The sequence below is a fragment of the Hippoglossus stenolepis genome, chromosome 4, assembly GCF_022539355.2.
Source record: "Hippoglossus stenolepis isolate QCI-W04-F060 chromosome 4, HSTE1.2, whole genome shotgun sequence".
Taxonomy (NCBI): Eukaryota; Metazoa; Chordata; class Actinopteri; order Pleuronectiformes; family Pleuronectidae; genus Hippoglossus; species Hippoglossus stenolepis.
In genome coordinates, this window is record NC_061486.1 from 13,678,880 (window position 1) to 13,705,561 (window position 26,682).

Sequence of the window (26,682 nt, forward strand, 5' to 3'; positions counted from 1 at the left end):
GAGAGTGACAGGTTGTTTGTTGTTTGGGCTGGGATTGGCTCCATGCAGGCCCCTGAGACCCTCCATGGATAAGCAGTATAGATAATGGATGGATGTTCCTATTACTGAAATAGATTAGTGACTGAAAGTGGTTTTCTTGCACAGTGCAACCCTTCATATATCGTTCCCCCCCGGTGGAGGCAGAATGTTCGTCTTTGTGTCATATGAACAGAGAACAGCTGGATTGTTAGCACATTTAAAAATCAATTTAAAAAATCTGAAAACTTGATGGAAGCTGTTAGAACTGAGCAGTTAGTACTTTTGTACTTTAACTATGACCCACATAGAAAAACATATTCATTAATCGAAAAAGTAAAAGAAACAAACTCTGGGCAAACAAACAGCTGAACCTAAACTAATCCCTGATCGATGAAGGAATTTAATGGCGTTTCAAGTGCAGTTTATTTAAAAGGCATATCATACATACATGTGTGATGATAAATCATTTCATACATCGGTGAACAATTTGAAAACAAATACATTCAACTGGGTAAAACAGAGAGAGAGAGAGAGAGAGATGGAGTCTGAGCAAATCAGGACACTGCAGCTTTTTTTTGTTTTATTGATAAAATTTCAGAATTTGAAACCTTTTCTGTTAAAGTGCGATAGTTTGCGGAAAGTGAGGATTCAAAAAGAAAATGCAGAGTTAGTGTTTCTCTGGAACTTGTCTCAAGTTTCATAAGAATGAAAGAATTGGAGAAAAGCAGCATCTACGACACTTTTGAAAACGACTTTATACCCCCCCCCCCAGCCCCCTCACTGGTCGAGGCAGGAGTGTGTACCTTCTCTCAGGTCTACACCCAGGCTTGCCATCCAGGGAACAGTCTGCTGAGGTTTTTGGGATCCATGGCCTGTTGGATGAGCAGGTTGACCTGCCCCCCGACAGTGAGCACCGTGCCCTCCTCCACGCCCTTCAGCTTCTCCTGCAGCCGCAGCAGCACGCGCTCAGCCACCTTGTTGAAGCTCTGACTGTCACTGCAAGAGAGAGAGGGGATGAGGTTTGGGGCAGACTGAAACAGCACAACCAACATATGTGAAGATTAACTCAGATCAGCTTGACTTGACTCCCAGTAAAACTGTTTTCTTGTGTATTTATATGTACGATTGTCTGGGAGATCTGTAACGGCCCCTCCCTTCCAGGCTCTGTTATCTATCTAATAACACATTATATAATAATTCCAGAAAATCTGTGTCTGTCTGTGGCTCACACGTCTAAAGAACTGTTCATCTTATGAGCTTCACTTAACATGTGTGTTGTTAAGGGCCCAAGGAAGCTCAGTGTTGAAGTTGGTGCGATTTGGACACACGATAAGTTCAATACTGTGGCGAGTTGTCATGGAGTGAGAGGACTGAGACATTGCTTTTGTCTCTCAACAGTCATTGTGGTTACATCACCTTTAAACTTAAAACTTAAAACTTAAGGGTGAACTCATGAACATAAAAAACACAAAAAAACAAGTCAGAACATAAACTACATTGATTTTCGCACAGAAAATCAGTACTCAATCAATTTTCCCATCACAATTTGATCAGTGGGACATGACCTTAAATCAATTGTCCAGACACACACACTTATACATAGACACACAGACATAATGATCTGCAAGATCACCTGGATTTACGGTGGTTGTCTATGTCGTCTCCGCCCATGGTGGAGGTCAGCGTGGCGTTGAGCTCCTGCTGCTCGTCGTGCTGCAGGTAGAACGCCTTCAGGGGGTTCATGGTCCAGTCGAACAAAGGGTCGTACAGCAGCACCTGTTTCACACGTGAACCAAAGCATGAACATTTATGCTGAGACATGCAAAGGCAAGGCTTAACAGGAAGTTCATGGAAGGAGAACATGGCATTTAAGAACAGCTGAGAAGCGTTTGTGTGCGTGTGTGTGGGTTGTCCCACATTCTCACCTGTACAATGGTCACCAGAGCTTCTTGAGAGCTCCTCATCACCTCTATGGTCTTCTCACAACATCTGAGCAGGGAAACAGGTGAAGATCAGCTCATAAAGACAAAATACGACCTTCTAGGTACTGTTTTGATGCCTTTTACGGACATTTCCATTTACAAATCTGTGTGTCTTCTGATATATAGACATTACCTCCACCAACGAGGTTTTGTTTTCACCCCTGTCCATTTGTTGGTTGTTTGTTTATAAGTGAAATTACACAAATAACTACTGGACAGATTACCATGAAACCTGATGAAAGGATTTAATATGGGTCAGGTAAATGTTATCACTCGTTAACATTGCGAGAAAGGGTATGATTTGTGGTTCTTGATCTTATCTATGAGTGTGTACAATTTGGTGCAGCTTGATTGAATTGGGACCATTGGGTCTTGGCGTAGGTATGCACACTACTGAGTGTCTTCTAGTTTTTAATTAGCATCATAAGGCTCCATTTAGTTTGAGTTTGAGTGTCCTTGAAAGCAGAACAAACCAAAATGTCCTGCAAGTTCATTTTGACTCTATATAAACTATAACGTATATTTTCCATAGTAATTAATGTACTAAAGTAAAATATATATTTAACCTCTATTTAAAGTCCCATTGAGATCTAGATCTAATTTTAAAGGGAGACCTGAGTACATTAGTTCATCAATAATACATGGAACAAACAATTTGAATGGACATATACAATAGGACTAATTAATACTAATAGGACTAGTAATAAATATTACAATTAAATACAAAACGTGAATAAAATGCCATGCTATTAAAACAAGTTATTTAATTGGTATTTTTGATTAAAACTTTCCTTGCAAATGAAACTTAACACAAATGACAACTGATGGAAAATAACAACATTCTCAGGCTTGATTTCCCGTTAGTTGGTTGGTAAATATTTGATGAGATATTTCCTATCGCCACACAATCCCAACCTCGTCCCTGTTTCCTGCTCACCTCCTGAAAACTCCCTCCACCCCAGTGATGCCCATCCCGTCCACGATGTCTCTGGTGAGTCTGAAGGGGACGGTCTCTGGTGTGGGGAGGATCTTCCCCTGCTCAAAGGCCACACCTGCACGGAACAAGCACGAAATGTCTCAATATACTCATAGAATGATGATTAGCTGTTTAAATCCAATATGAACTCTGATCTCCTGATGTAGAACAGCTCTCCTGTGAGGCCTGTATTCATGTTGCTTGATCACAGACCCATTCAGCCACTGTTTACACAGCATCAACTTCTTCAAACCAAAAGGTCGAGTTTTTTCTGTTTGTATAAATGAGAGAAATGAGAATAAATTTAACCTAAATCGATGTGAACCAGTTCAGCCGTCTGCTCGTCAATCAGGATGTTGTTGTTGTGTCTGTCGCCCAGACCCACGAAGTAGCCAACTGCAGGAGCAACAGAGAAAAGTCGATAGAGATATCCACAATTTCAGGCCACCACGATGAAAATGAATAACTTTTAGCTTCGCCACATAATTTATACCTCTTTTGCACCAAAAGTAGCAGCTTTATGCAGGTTTTTTAAACTTGCTTAAAAAAGGTTATTGACTCCTTTCCCATTGCCTGTAGAGGTGTTTGCCTTGGTGTTTTTTTCCCTAGTGCATCGAGTTTGATGCCATGAATGCACCGAAAACCGAGGGACTCTCTCACCTCACTGTCTTGCAGAATAAGCTCGTTCACACGCGTTTCTCGTTTCCATCACTGCTGACTGAGGCCAGAGCCGATAAAAACCTGTGTCTACCGCAGTGTAATTCCACCTGGGTGTGATGCAGATTCTATCTATTCCCATAGCAGAAAAAAGCCAGATGTTAGTGGTTTTTTGACCAGTGGAAAAAGGGTCTTAAGTCATAACTTACACTAAATTTAAAACCATAACAAATTTTCCATTTGTCTGTACTCTGTTTGAGAACATGGCTTAAGAAGCAGCCTGGTGCAAAATGAACTTTTAATTTCTAATTTACGGGAGAAAAAATGCTTATTCCAGTCAAATCATATCAGACTTCATTTGTATGGTGCTTTTTGTGCAAGGTTGCAATACAAGGTGCTTAACATATTGTTCTTATTGTCTGACTCAGCAGACCTGCCTCCACATTTTTACTGCTTCAACAAACATCCTTCCTCAGGCTGTCAAACCAAAGATTTCATTTCGACCCAATCATATCAAGATAGGACTGACACACGGTGATATGCATTTGTGTGTAACATATTGCATTCATAGCACATGAACGGAGGTGAGCACAATGTACCTATAGAGGAGGTCGCCACGCTGCGGGTGTAAGCCAGACGTTTCTCCATCCAATCCGCTGGATCCAGGAATCGTTCCATGCAGAAATACCTGAAGACCGGCCTGAAGTTCTTGCACACCTCAGTGAAGGCCTGGAGCTTCTCATCAAATCCGAGTCTCTGAGCAGCCTGCGGTGCCACGACAGAAGTTAGTTTTGCTTTCAATCATAACATTTTTCACTTCACACTTTGCAGATGTACAGACACCTGTGGTTTCTTAGAAACTAATTCAGTAAGTAACATTGAATTACATATCACTGAGTCAGTACCATCATCGTCTCGCGGCAGGTTAAGTTGTTCCAGTCTCGGGGTTGGAAGCGTTTGTGGGCTCCTTTATTAAGATCCACCAGAAACTCCGCGATGGGAACGGTGCCTGAGCACCACTCTAACACGCCACTGCACTGCGAGAACGGCACCACCTGAGAATTAAGTACAAATGCAATTCAATTTAATATTAACATTGCAATATTAATATGCATTAGATTCTGGTTTATTCTTCTCTTTGAATGTCAAATAAAGGTTTAAAGTGGAACCTTGTATCGCCGGATGTTCAGCTTCCTCTTGCGAGTGTCTGAGTTGCGCTGCAGCAGCATGGAGCACATGCTGAATACCTGCTGCATCACTGCATCCTGCCGCAGGTCGTCCTTGCCCTGGTAACAACGAGAGGGCAAGAGTCACTGGACAAGTTAATTACAGCACCCAGGAACATGGAGAGGCTCAATTTGAGCCTCAGCTGAATTCAGTATTTTACGAATGTTACAAGAGATTTCATTTGAATTGTTTTCATACCTACAGGGTTTCTGCAGGTTTCAAAGAGTTAAGACCATAATGAATGAAATTCAAGACGTATGTCAAGTACAACAGATATGAAGGAACATCATAGTCCCAGAATTACATTAATTTCCCCATAAGAAGATAAGGTGTTGTTGTCTGGTAGATAATAAAGTGACGCTCTACCACCTTTCTCACAAACAGACAGAGACTGGATCTCTGGGTCTCTCCCACAGTCAAGCTGACTGCGAGAGTTTGTTGACAAGTTTTCAGTTCTACATTGGTCTCCCTTAGTAGTTGATTTTACAGCATGTGAACAACTGTATCTGTAAAAAAAGAAGTTTTAAGAAACTAAATTTATTTATTTAGTGATAACGTGACTGTTTTTTAAAGTTAGATGAGCTTTACAAACAAAGCATTTCCCTCGATATTCCGGGCCAAAGACATATGTTCAAGGTGTACCTAAAATTATAATTATTTCTAATGTCTCTTTCTTTTAAATGTATTTATGTGTCTTTTTGTCGGTTTAATTTGTGTTTATTGACAGTTTGTGTTTTTCACATTGTGAATAAGTTCAAGAAAAGAAAAGAAAAAAAATAAGCAAAATAGCTAAAACTGTTATTTCACCATGACTCTCCAAAGTGTCTGTGTGGTGAATAATTAGCCTTCAAGTACTCGCAAACACAAATATGAGCTCACACACACACGCACAAACACACACTATCCTGTGAAGAATGTTTGTGATTCAGCAAACTGTGTATTTGTCCTGGTACAAAGACGGGATTAATCATTAGCAACAGCCAAACTGAGATGAAAAGAACCAAGGTTTGAAGTGAGCAGCTTCTCATCAGAGCTGGTCAGAGTTTAAACTCACATGACAGCCGCTAATGCTTCAAAGAACCATTGGTGTATTACGTACAGAACACACACACACACACACACACACACACACACACACACACACACACACACACACACACACACACACACACACACACACACACACACACACACACACACACACACACACACACACACACACAGTATGACAGAAAAGAAAATGTCTTTACACATGCCTGAACAAAAACATGCTTCTAACACAAAAGACAGATGAGCTCAAACATAAACCCACACGCAAACAGAACCACGTAATTCTATCTTACTGAGAACACTCAGTATAATGTATAACGCATAATGTATTCCCTTATCCCTTTCCCCAACGTTAACTATCACAACTAAATGTCTAAAACCAAATACTTGTACAAGTACAAGCATATACACACACACACATACACACACCTTGACCAATTGTCTCCTGCTCTTGCCATCAGAGCCGACACAGTCAATGATCTTGGGCAGGTTGACTCCACCGGCCAGGTGATAGTGAGGTGTGAAGGACCTGATTGTCACCAGGTTGTCATAGCAACCAGTTGGATCCACCTATTCACACATTGAAACAACTCTTGTTATCATACAACACAACTTGTTGTCATCATTAGTGTGGATTATTTCCGGATTCCTGGTTGCTCTCAAAAATGTGGGACAGTTACAGAACTAGTGATCATTGATTGTGACACATATTCTTTTTTGGGTGCTATATACAAGCATGTATAGGCTACATAACAGCAATATCAAATTAAGAAAATCCAAGGGGGCAATCAAATCAAGCCAATCCTCTACTTAAATAACATCTGGTCATTTTCAATTGTGCTGAGGGAGACTACACCTTGATACCCTCTTCAAGAAAAACAAAGACTGTTTGGGATAATGAAGGATGATAGATAATAATCTCTCATAGTTTTTACCTTAATCTCCATTGTGGGGATGACAACCTCATCCAGGTCTTTGATTTGCATGATGGGCTGATCAGCAGGGATGGGAATCGCCTCTATAATTAACAATAACAGCAAAATGGTTTGACATCTACTTTCACATCAGTGTATCCTTGTCCAAAATGTGATTATTGTTCATGATGGTTCAAACTGTGTGTAACACACCATGCTCCATGTACCTACTCTTCTCATTCTTGTGCTTGCTAGCGTCCATGTAGGCCAGAGTGATGTAGGCGTCACACAGACGCTCGATCCCTCGGATCATCTCGCCTCTCTTTTTCCTGATGGCGTGGATAATCTTCAGGGCCACGTCTGAACGCTCCTGCACCAGAAAAACTTCACTTGTTAAAACAGAACTGCTGGTGTTTAAAGAGATCCACAGAGAAGCTCAGACAGGTGGCTGCAGGACAAGGTTGATCTTTCTATTTTGAAACTAATAACATTGGTATATCATGAAACTACTGTAGAATAAGACTAATGGATACATAAAACAGTATCTATCCATCTATCTATCTGTAGTGCTTCTCCTTTGAGGCTCACAGGGGGAAATATCCTGAAATAAGAGACACTGTAAAGAGCCTGCCAGTCAATAGGAGTCTTACAATCTATAAAATCACACTTGGCAAAAGTATATTTTAAAATGGTGACAATATTTCTAATTAAGGTCAGAAGAGATTCCAATTCCAGCAATAAAATTGTGTCTTTATTAAATATATATATGGTTATACAATAAATTGATACTCAAGCAGATGGGGAAAACAGTTCAAAGCTTTTATACGCTTTGGGGAAAATATTCTCTGATAAACATGTGTACTATTCAAGCTGTAAATGAAAGCGAGAATCATGTTATATGAAATCTCTGATAAGTATCTCTAAGTTTTATTTAATGAAAGTCTCACCACATCGAGAGGCGGCGTCTGCCTCGGAGCGTTTCTCGACTGCCGGGGCCTGCAGAAGTGCTCGTCTTTGTTGGCGTTCACGAGAGCGAAGATGATGAAGAGCGTGTGGTGAGGATGCTCAAGAGACGCTCGGCAGATCAGCTGTGAGGAGAGATAAGGAAGCGGGGGAATATATTCAAACGCTGCACTTAAAGCTAGAAAACAGATTTACTGCTGTAATTATGTACAGTAGCATGTTGCATTACATCAGTGAGGACATCATGGAAGCCTGTATCCTCCGTGATGCTTGTTGCCACCTTGGTTCCCATGCGTGCAGCCAGCTGATACATGAGAGGCAGAAACTTGTAGGAGGGGATCTGCTTCACCCCTTTCTGAAACACAAAACAATGGGAGCGCTGTGAGAACACTAAAGTCGCTCTCGTCTTAAATGCAACCAAGTAGCTTTCATTCCAAATTACTCTCAGAACCAGGTGTGTGTTTGTGTACCTTAAACGTCGCACTCAAAAGACTGGAATGGACAAATATTACTTTTACTAACCTTCATCATGTCATTTACAGCACTAACGTCATCGTTCTCCAACCAGAGTGAAGCCAGGCGGAACACCCAGGTGTCATGCTCCTCACCCTGCTTCAGACACTGAATGTAATTCTCCACCGCCTTACACAGGAAGCGCTGTCTGTCTGCCTTAAGGTTGGACAGGGCCTTCACATCCAAACTCAGCTCCCTCTGCACCTTTGTAGTGTACCTGCAAAGTCAGAGTGACGGGCAAGGAGGAACAGATCCATATTTGTCCTCGATACATTTTAGAAAATGCAATTTAAAAGTGAAAACTAGAATTACTGCCCCTGTGGTTATATGCCTCTGCCAACCAGAGCAGTTGTAGTCGCTGGTGTTCCTGACATATTATGTTTGCAATAATACGAGGTCACTGTGACCTTTGACCACCCAAATCTAATCAGTTAATCCGTGAGTCTAAGTGAACATTTGTACCAAATTTGAAGAAATTCCCACACGGCATTCTTGAGATATTATGTTCGAGACCAAAAACATGTTTTCTAAGGTCACAGTGACCCTGACCTTTGACCACCAAATTCTAATTTGTCTCTCCTTGATTTCAACTTAACGTTTGTACCATATTTAATTCCCTCAAGGTGTTCATGAGATATCTTGTTCACAAGAATGGGACCAACCCACATGTTTTTGTACATATGGACAACCTGAAAAAAGAATACATCAGACATGAACGGCATGCAGACCTGTTGGAGGTCACTTTCCGCTCCTTCATCAAGTCCACTTCCTGTTTGGCCTTCTCCAGCAGCGCCTGCTTGTTCTCAAACTCAGAGGAGGTCATGTATTTGTTGATGCTCTGGTACTGAGCGTCAGAGAAGCGGGCCAGAGACAAGAAGGCCTCAGTCCGCTGACTCTGCAGCCTGGAGTCCTGCACCCCCGACTCCCCCTCGATCACCTCCACTGCCTGGGGGGGGCGCACAGTAGACACTTATTTTACTAACAGACAGACAGACTCTCACAACATTCATTTTAAGTTACAAAAAAACAGACAACTGATATATTAAGATTAATTGTGTAAAAAATACATATTCATTTAACTGTTTCATTTAACTCAAGACCAAAAGCATACATTTAAATAAAGCATAACCTAGAGCCTGACTGATTTATCAGTTTTATGTTTGTTGTTTCAGTTTTAAGTTTGTTAAACTTATATTTTACAGAAGGTTTGCATTCCTGTTTACATTTTTTATGTTGAAAAAGTGTATATTTTCTTAATTCAAGTTTGATATATTTGGTTGTAGTCATGTTTTCATTTTATCTATAACTATTCAAAATAAAGTTAATGTTTAAACTGTTCAAAATCAATTACATTTCCTTGTCAGAAGGGTTTGAAAACGACATTTAAGGAATAATTGGCAAGATTTTGACTTATATTATATATATATTATACCCAGATATATATTAGACCAAACTATTGATATCAACATTGGGCTCCCATCAGTCGGACTATTAAAAAAAAAAAAAAAGCACACAAAACTAAAATATAAAATAAACATAGATATATTTAAGAATATAGGACCGTAACTACAAGATGTATTGAAGCACAAACATGAGCACAGCACAAGAAACATCAGCACAAGGCAGTATGATTTAATTCAGCAAGTTGGGTGGCAACACACAGAAAGTATGAATAATTCAATTTTGTCCATATTATTCTGCCCTAGCCTCAGGACATAAAGTGTAATACCTGCAGACTTTATAGTTTATATTTTGTCTTTGGGCCTCCACCTAATTCTTCTGGATGTGTATAAATTATTTATGTGTGTGTGTGTGGGTGGCCAGATTCAGCCCGGCTGATGGATAATGAATCTTCCTTTTCTCAGGAAGCAATGTGCGATACAGTATTAATATAATATTATATGCGTGTGTTTCAGAGTGTTTCATATGTTTAATGTAACAGATATTACACTTTATGAGACCTTTTAGATTACTGTTGAAGTGAATCTGAGTTTTAGGGTTAGGGTAAGGGCTAGGGTAGCTGGCGTTTTGGGCTGGGACGAAACATTTTTAATCTGTGCAACAGAATTTAAGATAATTTGTTGTATTTTAAACACCTTAAAGGGGAATTCCAGTATTTCTCCACCTGGGCCCGACAATTTGAGCTTTATATTGGCAAAAACAGCACTTATAGTTGACATTTTATGGACTGTTGTAGTTGTCCAATAAGATTACATTGTAGCCCCTGCCGCCATCTACTGCTGATCTACTGGACGGATTCCAAACGTTTTTTAAGTACCATTCATTTACACAACCACATTTATAAAAATCAAGACCAGCTTGACTCCCCTTTAACGATTCATTGAAAATTCATGTTTAATACGTCTGTTTGAGTCGTGTCATGAGCATAAACGTCCTCTTACCCTCTCCAGGTACTTCTCCAGTATGACTCCAGGACTTTCCAAACAGGTCTCAGCGAGCCAGTTACCACACAGCCTGAGGCACTGAGTGAAAACTGGAGCCAGAGCAGGATTTAAATCCACCTGATAAACATATCACAAAATAAAGAGTGGTTCAGTGGGGCATTCTGGGTAATATCTCTGTGAGAAGTGGATAGCATTATAGCGTTTAGGGATGTCCCATATATTCATGTATTCTTAGAGCTGTTTGATTTAAGTGTTGTTGTTGTCCGACCTTTTCCTCCAGGTTGTGTATCATCTGTCTCAGCAGGCCAAGAGCCAGACCCTGCTCTCCCTTTGCCCAAAACACCTGGGCCTCCTCCAGTTGCCATGACAACACAGGTAATGACGTCCAGGACCCTACGCCATCGTGCGGTTTCATCTGGAAGACTGCCCGCTCTGCCCTCTGGACAGGAATCACAACACTGTGAGTAGTTTGCGGGGAACCATTTTTACCATATTCACCTGGAGAATAAAGGTAAACCTTATATCTGATCACACACACACGTACGTTCAAACACTCAAATGCTACCTGTGTATTCCCAGCCTTGCGAGCCAGCTGGCAGAGCTCCATGAGGTGGTCAGTGAGCACAGAGCTGAGGTACTCTGTGCTCTCAGGGTCTCCTGTCCTGGACATCAATGTATGCTGGGCAACAGAACGGACGGTCAAAATGGGCTCAACCAACGCAAAGTCGCTGTCGGCGAGGAGCTGGGAGTGCTGCCGCCATTGGCTGCAAACGTCCCTCAGAGTCACATCCGAGAAGGTTCTGATATACACAGGAAATAAAAGATAAACACTGAATAGTTCTCATAAATCCCATAGTCTCTTCATTGTGTTACTGACTGAGCTGCTGTCGTCACCTCAAGAAGAGCTGCTTAACGCTCTCCAGCTCCCTGATGCTCTGCAGGTTCCTGAGAGCCGGGTACAGAGAAGACACGGCCTCCAGACTACCTCTGCACAACTCATCCACCTCTGCACCCCTGTGGAAACGCACAGGCACATAGATGGTTGAGTGCTTTTACCAATGGAGAACCGAATTAGGACATTTTGAATGTCTAAATGTCCATCATACCTGGCCTGTTTCAGCGTTTCATCAAATAACGAGAACTCTTTGTCCCTCAGCGCTTGAAGGGAAGAAAACACTGATTCGTGGAAGCCAGGTGCTGATTCCTCACTCCTGATACAGTGACAGAAAAAAACGTATTAAATGAGATTGCCTCCTACTTTGTGAGGTATCAGTTGTGATGTTTGCAGCAGACTCTGCCCTCTCAGCTGTGTGGTTGTGCTCTGTCTTCTCACCTCTCAGACAGCTCACAGTCCCACTGCGTGTTCCTCCATGCGGCCTGGAACCGGAGCTCTCTTAGCTCAGCCCCCCACTCCACCCCTTCGCTCTCCAAACCCCTCATGTAAGTGGTGAGGATGCTGCTCAGACCAAAGTTCTGCAGGCCCTGATGGTTCAACACGGAGAGAATTTACACACATGTAATTTATTTGTATGCATTTACACCTTATACCTGCTTCACACTAGAGGATTTTTGAAATCTTAGCTGATTTTAAAAATGTGGGAGGCCACACGTAATCGTTTGTTAATCTGTAAATCGTGAGAACGCACACTCTTGACGATCCAGTCCAGACACAGGAGCGCACACTTGGAATTTAAACAAGTGATTTTTTAATGGTGATTCCGGAGAGTTGGGAACGCAGAAAAAAAAAAAATATATATATAAGATTTGCACACAGGGAAGCTCAGAGCCAGTTGGTGACACTAAGATTATGTCTGTAAACCTGTCACACTACAGGCTCATTTGGCCAGACAACCTGTCCTCGCATCTGAAACGCCCCTGCAATTATCCGTCCTGAAATCGAGCCAATTATCCTCTGGTGTGGGGCCAGCATAATGTAAGATTTAAAGATTGAGCAAATAGGGCAAATCATCAAATTTCCAACACGCTGCTCTTTATCCTAATGAGGATAAATGTCCCCATTCAGCTTTAATGATCTTACCTCCAGGATTCCCACTTGTCGCGTGGTCTCAGGCAGAGAGGAGTGAAGGTCGTAGGAGGTCAGGGCCTTCCCCCACATAGCCTCATGCTCATAGGTTCGAATCCTAAAAAAAGTTTACATGTAACTGACTATACATCAAGTTGCGGCTGTGATTATCAGCCTATTGCTTTTTGTTACCTGGTCAGTGGACTGGTATTCGTCTCCCCTCCGCAGCCGTACAGACTGTCAGGTTCTCCGATGCTTCGATACACCTCAATCAGAAGCTCCTACAAACATATTATACACATTGTGAATGAGTGGAAATAATCATTTGTATTTTACATGAGCTGAACTGCATTCTATTTTATAGACATTTAAACTGTTGCATGTTTCACTTTGGAAAATCACAGTTGTTCTTATACAATGGAAGAAAAAAAAATGTACTTTTCAAGTGAAAATCTAAAATTGTAATTTGTTTGTATCATTGAAAACAAAATGATTTATGCCAAAAATCTGACATGAAGAACCAACCTGCAGACTGATGTTGGTGTCCTCCATACTTTTCTCTGTCAGGCTCGAGATAGTGAAGTTCTGGCTCTGCTCTTCAAAACTGAGCTTATATGTCGCTCTGGACCTTGTTCTGCAGATTGGGTGAATACACAGATCAACAAACAGAAATTTCTAAATAAATAAAGGATGCAGACTTAGCTTTTGAACAGCTTTACATAGTTTTTTTTTTACTTTTACTCAAATAAATTATTAAATTAGACTACTAAAATGTTCAATATTTAATTGCTTATGACAAATAAATAAAGTAAATATTTAATATGTGATGCAAAATAAACCTTCTTATAGTCTGCAAAAGTTTTATACCAATATATAATTAGACAATCAAGATCTCATGTAGATAAAAGGTTTACTCCCTACAGACCTGCGGCTTTCCTCCATGCAAGCTTTGACCTTGTCTACGTAGATCTCCGTGTACAGCAGAGCGGTGAAGTGAGCTGCACACGACTGAGCAGCTTTGGCCACCTCCAGGTAGTTCAGCTCCAGCCAGAAGTTTGAGTTACACACGGTGCCGCAGGAATTACTGGAAGAAGGAAGCAAGGTTTATTTCATAGACACTATGAAAGCTGCACTATAATCTACAGCAGTAAAGACACAGGATTACATTTTATTTAAAACCCATTTGAGGCAAAATCACAAAGAAGACCATGAGAGAAAATGCCTTAAACACTACATTTTTATCTGAAAACAAACTTATTTAGAATGACGTCACAAACCTCTGAGACTCCAGTGGTCTCTGCTGGTGTCTCAAATAGTCAATGACCGCCAGCATGGTGCGCAGAGAGGTCTTATCATACAAACCGCGGCTGGCCGTGTCAGACTCTGTAGAAATGAATATTAAAAAAATGTCATCAAATGAAAACATAAAAGTAAAGACAAAAGACATGAGAACATAATAATAGTTCAGATTTAACAGTTCATCACCTAAGAAATAGTTCATAATAGACGCTTTATTGGATAGATATGTAAATAGATCATAATAAATAACAACGAATAATGAAAATAAAAAGTAGGAATAATTATAGAGAATAATGTTAATACAAATGAAAAAGAAGTCTAAAAAATGCTGATAAACATTCAAGTTATTGAGGCAAATGAAGCAAAGTCTTAATTTATGAGGCTGAGTTACTGTGAGGGGAGATAAAACACATGGTATAAAATAGGACAGGAATTGTTTGAGGCCAGTTAGCATTCTGGGAAAACAGCCAGATCATTTACATTTTGCAAAGAAATTGTTATGAGTCATAACTGTGTGTAAATGTTTATATATGCGTTCATGAAGTCGCTGTAAAGGACTCAGTGACAGAATGAACTACAGAATGAATAATATTCTCTGCTTTCCAGAGTGAGTGCACGTCGGGATAAGCTCCACCACAAAGTCAAAGAACATGAAAAGGCAGCTGAAGGGGACACATTTATTATTGTTAATGTCAGTCTTTGTCCCGAATTTACCAGAGTCAGAGTTGAGAGGTGTGGCAGAGCGACTGGCGGCCTGAGCACTTCTGGAACAGAAACTAAAAAAGTCCTGGATGTGCAATGAGAGCAACTTCCTCCATGAACCATCAGAGTCGTCCAGAAGGATGGAGTGAATGATGAGGGGCAGCAGCCTCTGACAGCAGTCCACTTTCACCTGAAGACGGACAGATGTAAAGAAGCTGTGGTTACATCTGGAGCTCTGGATTACAGGATGGATTAAAACCATAAAAGTGGTTGAGCTACAAATTGTGATAAAATGTGACTGAATAAACAAAATGCTCTAAAGCAGATATAAAAATGTGAACACAGCCAAAGATGTAGATATTTAAGCAGATAGATCCACATTCAAACTGATGATTCAAGGAATAATGAAGGTGTGAATAAATTCTCGGACAAAGCCCCAAACAAATCCCACGATTCATTACTGTGGTTGCTGATACAAACAGTCCAGTTATGAGATTTCCTTTAGTTACTTCCATGTGCTTACCAGACACAGTGGCCTCGACAGGAGCAGAGCTTCACTCTTTACTCCTCCACTGTCCAGCAGGGCGGTGCACAGAGCCTTCAGCCAGGCCTTGTGGCCGCCGGCCTGAGGGATCCAACACTCCTGACTCTCCAGCTTCTCCCTGGACTCCAAACTCTCTGCAGCACTCACAGAAACCACCTAAAAACAATCGGTAGTAAGTGGCTTAAGTTTTTGAAACTTCAACCTGTTTTGAGACAGGGTACAGACTACAGATTGTTAATAATGATGGATCATGCGTATCCAGTTCCTCCCACTATCCAGAAATGAAGCCAAAGTATCTCAGATACACGCACTGCCTTCTTGTGCCATCATCATGTCATCCACCTTTATACAGTCTATGATATATACACACACAAAGTTGACAGGACACACACATATCGCTGACCCACCTTGCTCTTGGCCTTTCGAAAAGGATTAAGGTAGGCCAACATGGGGTCTCTGTTGTCTTTGTGCTGCTCCCAGAAGTCAACTCCAGACTGAGTTGTGAGGATGTTCTTCACACACTGAGCTGCTGCCCGCTTCACCTCAATACTGACACACAATCACAATAAATATCAACACAAACCCCTCACTGCAACAAACTTTCATATTACTGCAGATCAGTTATTCACCGTACCGCTGCTGAGTGAGCGCATCATTCATGCAGTTGAGAATGATGTAGAGACGCTGAGACTCCGTGGAAGTGAAGAGAGACATGGCCTTTTCAAAGAGGGGGTCTCTGCCATGGAGCAGGGCGATAGTGGAGAAATCCACCGGACCCAGTTCTCCCAGACAACTGCCTGCTGCCTCTGCGGGAAAAGATTTGTGTTGTGTTTGAACTTGCAAACCTTTAAAAAAAACTGAAACTAATCAAACTTTACAGACAAGGCCAAGACCACAGCAAATAGATGCTGTAGAGTAGGGCTGTTGGTACCAATTTCAATAATCGAATAATCAAATATTTTAAAAATCTATACTGTTCAAATGTGCAATTTATTCAATAAATGTGTTAGCTTGGCATGTCAGCCTCTGTCACTGATCTGCTGGGAGGGTGTGGCACCAGGAAAAACTGCCATTCAACTGATGTTCTCCCAAACAGATAATTCTGTAAAAGTCTCTTTTGCAGTGAACTGTGCGCGGCTCGCAGAGAAAATAGACGCACTGCTTAATGCACAGCACACAGTAAGAAAAAGCTACATTTTATTTAAAATGTAATAAAAAATATAAATATAATTTGAATATTAAAAATAATAAGGAATTAAACTGGAATGGGATTATAGATGAAGTTGGACAGCCCTACTGTAGAAGGTATTTGATTAAATACCTAGTATGTCGGCTCCGCCCGATTGGTTGGCTGCAAGCTTACAGAGCTGCAGCAGACTTAGAACCAGCTTCACCAGCACGCTATCACTGGGGTCAGCTGCAAGAGGGATAAACACAGACAACATTTAAGTTCAGTAGACATTTAACATGACTTCATTTTTTTATGAATAGACCATTTTTCCCTCATCATACCGTGGCACTCTTTGAGCAGGTCTTTGATCTGTTCCTTCTTGTCATGCAGCTGTCTGGTCAGCTCCTTCAGTCCCTCCAGTCTGGTCCGAGGTAAGGAGTCACAGGACGTCACTGACAGGAAGTGGGTGATCTCCTGTAGAGAGGGAACATTGAGGAATTAGGTCAGCGATGAAAAACAAGACTGATACGACATTTCCACTCGTCAAAACACAGAAAAATCTGAGCAACATATGCATCCAAAAAACCTTACTTGGATACATGATGATAACACGTGGATATTTGTCAGGCCCCCTAATTGATGTCCCATAATTATTTGTGTCCCTCAGCAAAAACACATTTGCAACATATGACATCAAAAACATGAGTTTGACCACTTGAGGTGCTTTTAACTAAAGTGTGTGAGTGAATATTTTGAGTGGGTTGAGTTCGATTTTCTTAAAGGATGTTTAAATTGAAATGTGTGTGTGCTGCTGTCACCTGTCGCAGCGTAAAGGTCCCAGTGTTATATTTGAGCCTGTGCTGTACGGACCGCAGTTCTTTGAATTCAGGCAGGTCGGGAAAAGGCTGCAACCTGCCGATGGCTCCTTTTAACTTCTGTTGATTCTGTATCACGAGAAACTGCAACAGACTAAGCACCTGAAGGGGTGGATGAATAGACAGGAGTAGAAGAAAAATCAAAATGCGCATCTTTACATTTCTAAACAAGGAAGTAGTAATTTTACAGAAACAAAAATGAAAATTACATCATTGGGCTTTTTAAAAAAAAAAAAATGTACATTCACTAAATTAACTTGTAGCCAAACACCAGGATGCTTCAGTCTGTCATAACGTCTTACTTTAGTGGCCTCAATAGAAAATTTGGGAAATTTATGTTTATATCACAGACTGAATGTAAAGATGGGAAAGTGCATCCCCAATTCCTCCCACTATCCAGAAATTAAGCCAAAATATCCCAAATAAAAACGCTGCCATCTTGTGCATTTGAAGCCAGAGTCTGCGCAGTAGCGATTGGGGAATGGAGCTGCAGTAGCAAGGTCCTGGCGATACACACGCCTGACCAATTGTGAGTCATCTCAGTTGTCAGCTGTTGTACTGCACAAAATAACTTACTGGAAACACTTGAATATACATCAGCGTGATAAGAGCTACCTAAAATGAAACAAACCATCGCTGAGAAGAGTTTTTTTACGTGTACTTTGACTTTTTAGTTTAGTCCATGTCCTATCTGCTAACATGGAGGAGGCAGGAGTTATGACCTATACTGCATTCAGCAACCAGGTGATGAGCACGACACTTTGGCTTCACTTTTAGGGAGCAGTCATGTCATCCATCTTTACTCATTTCCATACCGGATGCACAATATACATGTTAATGCACCACATGTTGCATTAAGTCTATATGCTTGAATGAAATACAGAGAAAGAAACTAACCTGCTGTGAGATGGTGGGCCGGCTGATCACCTGAGCCGTGAGAGTCCCAACGATGACCTGTAGGTGGCAGTCTAGAGCGTCGTCGCAGAACTGCAGGGCTGCCTGACACAAAGACGTCAACAGGTCGCAGCACAGAGAGAGGCTTCGGGCAGAGACCTCATTACACTGAACTGGTCTGTGGATGAAAGGAACACAAATTGATTCCGCTTCATGTGTAATATGTGTATGTGAATATCATTTCACCTGTGTGTGCGCATGACCCGACCTGCTGTTGATCTGGTGTATAAGTGTGTAGATTATGTCTCTGAGCACAAAGGCCCAGGCTCCTCCCAGACCGTCCTTCACCTCGTTGAGCAGCAGGTTGACGAACAGGTGATACATGAGGAGGATACGATGACGTTCATAGACGTTGGTCGTCTCTGCTGCTCTTTCACACACCGCCAGCAGGATCCTTTGAATTGAAATCTACAAAACAGCGAAAAAATAAGATTAAGTTGCACTGATTTATAATAACAAGGACAAAGAAACTTAAAAATAAAAGAGACACCTTACGGGAGTTTTTGACAGAATGGCTACCAGTGACTTGTGGCTGGCACTGTGGCACTTGCTCAGGTAGTCCAGAGTAGCTTTGATGACACAGGAGCTGAAGTACGGTGGGTTGGGTACAGGGTCTAGTTCCCTGAGGGGGCGTGAAACAGTTGTTTCATTTACTCATATTGTTAACAGAAAAAGTATCTTAAATATTGGTGTTTTCCTTCCAATTATAGAATGAATGAATCCATAAAATGACATAGGATAAAAGGAAAATCATGGTAAATCTTAAATATTATTACCCTATAAAGCATTTCAGCTCTCCTCTGTCTCCTTCAGCTCCACCTCCTTCATACAGAGTCATCAGCAACTCCACCACTATGTCCGCCAGGTTAGTGTGGATAAGGCTGTCAATTTGCTGCAGAACGATTCCCAAACATGACAAAAACATGTGATACACAGTCAAGCAAAGCTGCCTTTCAGATACTGTATAGTAACTCATGTAGAAGACACAGCACATTAACTTTGGGCTCAGACTGCAGGCATATCTGCCTAATTTAACCCTGATACGGCCACTGAGCCTCAGAGGAGAAATCCGGTCTGGAACATTGGTCGCTAGCAATGTTAAACCTCACGAACTGCCCACAGAACCTTTAGGGCCAACCCGATAATTATGAAACATGTTTGATATTTTGGATTTAAAATCGGGATGATCAAATCAGAACCATAACAGCAAATGAGAGAGACACCAGAGCAGCTGACAGTCCAATTTAACTGAATAGTAGATAACCCGTGTTGACCATGTCGCTCCGACCATTTTCCAATCCAGACTTCACCTTCTGCTTTTATTTATTAACATCAGAGCAAGTTGTCGCTCCATGCCGGGTCACCGTTTCATATCTTGTTCACCATTATTTTCTGATCTTTAGTGTAGGCCTGTTAAAGATGGTAGAAGAATACCTAAGATTTTCCTTATGGTCGTGATGCAACTGCAATTCACAAATCAGTTAGGTTAGGTAAAACTCCTGTAGTCTGAGCCCGGCTTTAGTTGAGCTGCTGGTCCTGCATAACTTACTGAAAATGTAAGACACACCACAGACGATTGTGCAACAATTGTTCATGCGAGTTAGGTTGGTGTGCTGTAGTTTCACATCAATTTCACAAAAATTAGAAACGCTGCAGGACAGGAGTGATCTGATCCCACTTGTTCAGTCGACTTCAGCTGGTGGTTAATAGCTGTGTTTACCTGTTTGCCCAGACAGTTGTCATCTTTGAGCAGATTGTACACTCTGTGGGCCGTCTCTTTCTGCTGTGCAACCTGCGTGTCCTGGCCAATAGAAACGAAGTACGGCAGGATGTTGACCATGATCTTGGGGAAGCAGTCGGCCAACAGCTCCTTCCAGTCCTTCTCCAGATACCTACCGATCGACCTCACCTGCTCAAAGTCATCGAGGAAGACCAGGTGGGGGACCAATACCTGGTAAGTAGAGCTACAAGAGGATATGAGACAACAGGGTGTTAAAACCAGGAGCTCATAATTCATTAACTCTTTGTTGTCAAGTCTTGATGACAGAAATTGTATATAATGTAGTGTAGGGGAAAGTATAGACTTTAAAAACTGGGGAAATGTATAACACTGAACATGATGTGACAACAACAAAACACCACTACAGTCGGAAAAGTTTATTTCCTCACCTATAGAAATCTTTGATGGCGTCATGGTCAAGGAGTGCGTAGGGGAAAGAGCCGAGAGTGTATCGATCGTCAGACTCTCTCTGTGCGAGCCACTCCGCCACCAAGTAATACAAGTGAGAAGTGACGAAGGTCTTCACACTCCTGTAACCCAGTGCTCTGGATACACTGCACAACATCTGTCAAGGGAAGAAGAAACAGAAACAGTTTATATCTCTCGTCTTTCTGTAGACTATTGATTTAAAGGGAAAGGAGACACCTATTGACTCATTATTAAACCTTTACCAAAGTTTTACTTGTCAAGCTGCTGGGGAAGATACATGACAAAATCCTTGGACAGAAAACATTTTCATCCTTTCACACTGATGTCTGAATTCAATATTAAAACAATTTTTAAGGGGAATTCTAGTATTTTTCAACCTGCACCCTATGTTTATAAATGTCAGGGTGTAAATGAAAGGCACTTGAAAAAAACTTTTGTCCACTTTGATGATTTGATCGATGAATCGTTGGCAGCCATGACGCACTCATGAGACTTGGGTTGTTGCAGGAAGAGAGGTGGAAACGTCAGTGAGAGAGAGAGAGAGACAGTTGGAAAGAGGAGTTTCGATTTGACAGAGAGAAACTATTATGGCTGAATTTTTTTCTGATGTGAATAATGTCGAAAACGCATTTGACTTCGATGGTCGGTCCTACTTGTTTGAGCCCAAGTATAAAGACGAACAAGGAGAGAGTGAAAGAGGGAGGCACCATGCAGGGGAGAGACAACAAACTGCTCCATGGTTGTGAGGCTCTGGACACTTTTGGTGTTCCAGTGGGTGCTGTGACCATATGTCCCAAAGACGAAGAATACCAATCCTGTGACACCACTAAGAGTGGGACCTGATGATGCCCGATATTGGTTGGAATGATGTGTCCAAAGACGATACCTTCTGACACTACACAATGTTGTGTGACCAGGATATCCTCCCTCTGATCAACAGAGCTGTGTCTTTCTATGTGCCCAAAATAAACTGAAAGAGCCGGTTGAGGCCAGAATAACAATTTGATCCTTTTATTGGATAAAAAAACAAAAATGTATATATAGCTACTGCTGCTGTGTCGCGGCTACTGCTATAAGGCCCAGAAAAACACCAGATATCCCCTTAAAGCATTTGAAACCTTATTTTGAATGATGCACAATGCTCTGAAATTGTGACCTTTTTGATGAGCTGCTCCTCGATGTTGTTCTCCTTGTAGGACTGGAACAGGGCAAACAGACACTGTTTTTCACACACCGGACTACAGCACAGCACCCCAGACAAACTCTTCAACAGGGTGGCCTTGCGGTTGAACGCCTCATCCTTCTTGTCCTCTGAAGAGCTGCATCTCTGTGTATGATCGCACGGTAAGACAAAAGTCAAACAGGGGCTGAAAAAGGAAGAAATTATAAACTTTTCATGATGAGCAAGAACAGTGTATGAACTCACTGGAAGCTTCATTCCCTCCTGAGCCTTCAGGTAAATATTTTCAAAAGCAGCCTGCTGTTGTTTGAGTGGCAGCATCTTCCTTTTATCAGGATGCTCTGGTCTCATGTCCAGAAACAACCTGGATACAAAAGAGAATAATGTGACAGTCATAACTATTTATAATTTAATAGTTTTTATCTTATTTCCATCAGGTTTTACTATCACACCTATTGAATAATCTGTCAATTCTATGACGTTTATTCTGATAGAGTGGTGTTAATTCAGCTCCCGGTTGAAGCATACCTCTCCACTGACATGGCTACCAGCATGCGGACTTGGTGATGGGTATCTGCGAGGTGAGATGGGAGGATGATGGACACTGGACGCTCCTCCCCTCCAATACTTAGGACTGCCCACTTACAAGAGGGGTCAGCCTGTCACAGGGGAGAGACGTCAGGTGGATGTGAGTGAACAGAACGCAGATGAAGAAGAGGGGAAAGATTTGCCCATATGTATTTTTATTAAATTGACCCAGGGAAACATTTCTCTCACACATTTCCTCAGTTGACTGTTATCGATCAGAAGATATTTTCACCTGCAAAAAATTCTGCCACTGCCACTAACCTCTGGACCAACACATCACTAGGCAAATAACAGTTTACTTCCCAGTCAAACAAAACATTAATCTGATCTATAAAGGTTTGAGTGGCTTACGGCTTGATTTAGCTGGAGATGTAAAACATACAAGTCTAACATTTCACGGCTAGGCAGAAAAAGCCTAAAACAACACTTAACGTAGTCTTTGGAAATGAAACACAACCTGTGAGAGCTTACCTCCAGTAAAGCAACCAGACACTGCACTAAAGCAGCTCGCACAGTTGCTATGCATTTCCCCGTTTGGCTCAGGAAACTAAAAAAAACAAAGTGTCAAAAATTCAATCATAAAAAGTCAGGACAGACTTTCATCATGGTAAATCTTCATGCAGAGTCAGAGTCAGATCAAAATCATGTTTACAAGGTTTGACACAGTTGGCATCGACTCAAAATTTAATTTAAAGGACATGTACTTTTTCAAGGGGAGACAAGTTTCACACTTGATCATCCTCCATCAAAGACTCAAAGCACCTTGTGACAACCAGTGGCCTCATTTCATGATTTCAGACCAACCCTGTGCAAGTTCATGGTGTTAAAATATACCACTAACCAGAATCCAGACAGCACTTGGAGCAGGGATCCCTGAACATGTTTCATTTCCTCTGGGATGTGGTGGGTTCTCCCCAGGCTCCTGATGGAGGGTAACAAACCAAGCAGCACAGCAGCACAGATCTCTGGGTCCTGACGGTACCGACTACACAAATCTCTGTAAACAAACAGTGACACTTGTTCACAAAAACACAGAATAGTTTATGTTGCCTTGAGTACAACCTGTATTATCAAGAACTGCTCTTTCGCTAATAAAATATATTTGTGCAGCAAACATATTTTATATTCCTTACGCCAGCGGACGCAGCAGCAAATCAAATTCCTCTGGAGAGAGCGAGTCCTCAGCCGGAAGATTCTTGAGCAGAACAAGATACTGCAAGAGATCCAGATGTTAGTGTTCAGTAGCTAAGGAATCACTATTGAAACTGTGCCACAGCGACCCGCTACCCCTGGTGCTCCTCACCATGTTGAGGTGCAGCGGTTTGCTGAAGTCAATCTGTTCCAGCAGCAGCAGCAGCCTGCGCCGCACCTCCTGGGGTTTGAAAAGCAGGCCGTGGACGTGCTGGACAGACCCGCATTCACACAGGAACTCCAAGATGGCGAGGAGAGCCATGTCCTGCTGGGCCAGATGATCCTCTGCTAACAGGCTTTTAGCTCCTGAGGGAGGACAGAACCACAATACATCATGTCCCTCTGATCCACTGATGGGACGATCAGCGGAGAGTTTTGCTCTTAATGGCCCCATAGTCAGCTGAGTAGGCGGTTCCTCAATGCGGCCCAGGATGAGTTAACACTGCTATAAGAGTGGCCACATGGGTCCCACACCAACTCTGAATGTGGTCATACCTCACATCCTTCCTCAGTGTGTTGGGTGCTCCACCAAGGAGGTTAGGAGCTGGATAAACAGATCCAGATTTAGTTTTTAATTTTCTTTAACGTAGTGTTATTTTTGTTACTTGTTCCAGAGACACTCACTAGTAGAGAAAATCGATGTACTTTTTTAATACTGGATTCACACACTGCTGTCGTCATTATGCCTTTACATGCTACTGAACTGATGTGGTGTTGTGTCTCTGCGTGTGGCAAATAATAACAAAAGCCAGGAACTTAAGTAGCTGTTTTAACAGTACTGACACTTTTTGATTTGTGCAGTAATTTCTTAATTTAAATACATTTTACCAAAATATACCATAATTCCAAGGAAGGCAACAATTTAGACAGAAAGAGATCCTTTCTTACCTGGCCCACAAGAAGCGTCAGTGCTGTCTCCCTTCTGTCTTTGGGTCCCATTGGTGCTGCTGTGAGACTCCTCACCATCCTCAAACAAGTCAATATCGTCCCCTTGTTGAGTCCTGGTCACCTCCCAGTCATCATCCCCGTGATTGTCTTCCTCCAAAACACTGACTCTCTTAGAAACACTGCTTAGCTACGGGGACAGGGAAATGAGGGTAATTCAGTGAAGTGACAGTGAAAGAATTTGAGATTCTTATCCTCAGGCCACAAACACCATGAATCTCTACATTTTACTATTATCTGTCGCGTACCAACATTTTGCAGATCACTGCTAATTCATTGAGTAGACTGGCCGGCAGTGTCAAAATGAACAGGCTGGAGGAGATGGGACCAACTTTATTCTGCAGAAGAAAGAACAAAGTGTTGTATATCTAGGAAACCAGACCAGAATTTGTCACAGTGACAGTGAGCAAATGAATCTCATATATTTTTAAATACATGGATATCAATGGTTAAGTTAGCCATATATTGACGACAAACTGAACTGTGGTGATGACTGTTGTTTACCGTGTTTTTTCTGCTGGCTGACTGTGTGCACAGCTTCATGACGGACCTTAGAGCGGTCATGGTCCCCTCCTCTGTCATCTTTACCTTCACACTTGAAACAAACCCAGTGAAGTCCTGAGTCACAGCCTACAAACAAAAACACCAACCAATAATTTACATGTTATTCAATATCATCGACTGTCAATAAAGATGGATGACATACAGCTCTCCCAAAGTGAAGCCAAGATTTGTAGCCCAATGGTGGATAGGTGCAGTGTAGGTCATAGACTCCACCTAAACCATGTTAGTGGATTGGACATGGACCACACTAAAAAGGCAAAGTATACATCAAATACATTATCAAAGATGGTTTCTATCATTTTCGGTAGACCTTGCCACCGTGGATCGATCCCTTGATCTCTACTACTGAGCTCAAAATGACATCCACAGCACAAAAATAATTTCTGTCCAGGCTTAATTTCTGGACGAAGTGGACACGGGTCGTCCATCTTTAAATACAATCTATGTTTAACATAAAATGTGTACCAGTATGGATTATGGGCACAAGGTAGCAGGCAAACTCTCATTGGCTCTACATTAAGAGGATTGACTATGGTAGATTTAATCCATTTGAGTCTGAACGTTTACCTTTGCCTTGCTGAGGAGTTGTGAGTGGCAGACATCCTCTTCAGTCAGAACCCCAGTGGAGACGTAAGCTTCTAAAACACCAGTCAGCAGAATGACGCAGCGCACCAGACACTCTGGAGGTGTGGACTGAGACTGTGGAGAGCAGATCAAAATACATACCAGTCTGTCTGTGTGAACACTAACGCAGACACATAAACACAAGTATTAACTTCCACTCACATCAGGAGAGTAGCAGTTGAGTAGTGTGTCGGCCACACAAAGCAGGGACTGCTCCAGCTTGTTCCTGAGACTAGGGACAGCAGTGAACTGGCCGTCAGCTGATGACGTCGTCAGGGACTCTTCGGTCACTCGGACTTCTGAGGGAAGCATGTTGAAGCTGAACTGCAAGTAAAGCCTCTCGATCTCTTCCAGGTTGTCTTTGGCAGCAAATGAGGATTGCTCTTGAACAAAAACACTTAAAAAACAAAATTCAATTATTTCTTATTTCAGAATTTCATTGTTTTAAGTAACGAGGGAGTTGCTACCACTGTAAAATAAATTGTGAAAGACATACAACGGGCTCTGTATCAATAATGATGTCTTACCTCTCAGCCCCTTTAGCACCCAGCAGAAAGTTAAGGCCAGCTCTGGTGTCTTTCAAGGTCAGGGAGATCAGGATGTCCGCTATTAGATTGTAGGGAAAGTCTCTGTACACAAGATCAGAGAAAACATCAATTTACAGACCGTTGTCTTACAGTCAAGATAGTAAATAGTTAGCAGCATAATTTCCCTTTTCTCTCTGTGGAGCACAGACTGTATATAAAGATGGACGATCAGACATATGCAAACACTTATTTCACATCAAATAGATTTCTCTCAAAGATGGTTTCTGTCATTTTAGGTAGTTCTGATCACACTAGTGTACGTTCAAGTGCTCATATGTCCAGTCAGTTTGGTTTTAATTACACATATGATATTATAAAAAGTGGGTGCAATGTCCTGATTGACAGCTAAGACTGACTCAAGATTGATCGAGCGTGGGTATCAGCGGGACCTCACTACCAGACCCCGGCACCAAATGATTGGTACGTTTGGTTTCATTTCTGGATAGTAGAACGATGTGGAGGTGCATCGTCCATCTTTATATACAGTCCATGACTTTGAGCAAAAAGTGCATCCCCTGGAG

The 26,682-nt window shown here is 41.8% G+C and overlaps 1 protein-coding gene across 2 annotated transcripts in view; it reads right to left on the reverse strand.

The window, feature by feature from the left end:
* Positions 1 to 422: 422 nt before the first annotated feature.
* atm (ATM serine/threonine kinase) overlaps positions 423 to 26,682 on the reverse strand; it is a 30,964-nt gene continuing 4,704 nt past the window's right edge. For both annotated transcript variants that reach the window (XM_035155376.2, XM_047339611.1), the window contains exons 12-63: positions 26,102 to 26,203; positions 25,737 to 25,971; positions 25,518 to 25,649; positions 24,891 to 25,016; positions 24,635 to 24,724; positions 24,330 to 24,516; positions 23,554 to 23,747; positions 23,384 to 23,463; positions 23,092 to 23,247; positions 22,722 to 22,797; positions 22,191 to 22,321; positions 21,909 to 22,026; positions 21,639 to 21,809; positions 20,443 to 20,618; positions 19,994 to 20,237; positions 19,050 to 19,165; positions 18,769 to 18,895; positions 18,482 to 18,681; positions 18,217 to 18,391; positions 17,263 to 17,421; positions 16,786 to 16,918; positions 16,595 to 16,690; positions 15,908 to 16,079; positions 15,681 to 15,822; positions 15,253 to 15,429; positions 14,742 to 14,919; positions 14,006 to 14,111; positions 13,654 to 13,812; positions 13,254 to 13,362; positions 12,921 to 13,009; positions 12,744 to 12,846; positions 12,039 to 12,187; positions 11,812 to 11,916; positions 11,600 to 11,719; positions 11,271 to 11,505; positions 10,974 to 11,144; positions 10,703 to 10,822; positions 9,029 to 9,246; positions 8,310 to 8,517; positions 8,017 to 8,142; positions 7,772 to 7,912; positions 7,056 to 7,194; positions 6,846 to 6,928; positions 6,340 to 6,480; positions 4,803 to 4,919; positions 4,539 to 4,688; positions 4,233 to 4,398; positions 3,286 to 3,372; positions 2,938 to 3,052; positions 1,944 to 2,007; positions 1,652 to 1,794; positions 423 to 1,014 (exon numbers count right to left, since the gene is read on the reverse strand). In XM_035155376.2, the coding sequence (XP_035011267.2) occupies positions 834 to 1,014; positions 1,652 to 1,794; positions 1,944 to 2,007; positions 2,938 to 3,052; positions 3,286 to 3,372; positions 4,233 to 4,398; positions 4,539 to 4,688; positions 4,803 to 4,919; positions 6,340 to 6,480; positions 6,846 to 6,928; positions 7,056 to 7,194; positions 7,772 to 7,912; positions 8,017 to 8,142; positions 8,310 to 8,517; positions 9,029 to 9,246; positions 10,703 to 10,822; positions 10,974 to 11,144; positions 11,271 to 11,505; positions 11,600 to 11,719; positions 11,812 to 11,916; positions 12,039 to 12,187; positions 12,744 to 12,846; positions 12,921 to 13,009; positions 13,254 to 13,362; positions 13,654 to 13,812; positions 14,006 to 14,111; positions 14,742 to 14,919; positions 15,253 to 15,429; positions 15,681 to 15,822; positions 15,908 to 16,079; positions 16,595 to 16,690; positions 16,786 to 16,918; positions 17,263 to 17,421; positions 18,217 to 18,391; positions 18,482 to 18,681; positions 18,769 to 18,895; positions 19,050 to 19,165; positions 19,994 to 20,237; positions 20,443 to 20,618; positions 21,639 to 21,809; positions 21,909 to 22,026; positions 22,191 to 22,321; positions 22,722 to 22,797; positions 23,092 to 23,247; positions 23,384 to 23,463; positions 23,554 to 23,747; positions 24,330 to 24,516; positions 24,635 to 24,724; positions 24,891 to 25,016; positions 25,518 to 25,649; positions 25,737 to 25,971; positions 26,102 to 26,203 (7,438 nt within the window). In that variant the 3' untranslated portion in view covers positions 423 to 833. The remainder of the gene's footprint in view (positions 1,015 to 1,651; positions 1,795 to 1,943; positions 2,008 to 2,937; positions 3,053 to 3,285; positions 3,373 to 4,232; positions 4,399 to 4,538; positions 4,689 to 4,802; positions 4,920 to 6,339; positions 6,481 to 6,845; positions 6,929 to 7,055; positions 7,195 to 7,771; positions 7,913 to 8,016; positions 8,143 to 8,309; positions 8,518 to 9,028; positions 9,247 to 10,702; positions 10,823 to 10,973; positions 11,145 to 11,270; positions 11,506 to 11,599; positions 11,720 to 11,811; positions 11,917 to 12,038; positions 12,188 to 12,743; positions 12,847 to 12,920; positions 13,010 to 13,253; positions 13,363 to 13,653; positions 13,813 to 14,005; positions 14,112 to 14,741; positions 14,920 to 15,252; positions 15,430 to 15,680; positions 15,823 to 15,907; positions 16,080 to 16,594; positions 16,691 to 16,785; positions 16,919 to 17,262; positions 17,422 to 18,216; positions 18,392 to 18,481; positions 18,682 to 18,768; positions 18,896 to 19,049; positions 19,166 to 19,993; positions 20,238 to 20,442; positions 20,619 to 21,638; positions 21,810 to 21,908; positions 22,027 to 22,190; positions 22,322 to 22,721; positions 22,798 to 23,091; positions 23,248 to 23,383; positions 23,464 to 23,553; positions 23,748 to 24,329; positions 24,517 to 24,634; positions 24,725 to 24,890; positions 25,017 to 25,517; positions 25,650 to 25,736; positions 25,972 to 26,101; positions 26,204 to 26,682) is intronic.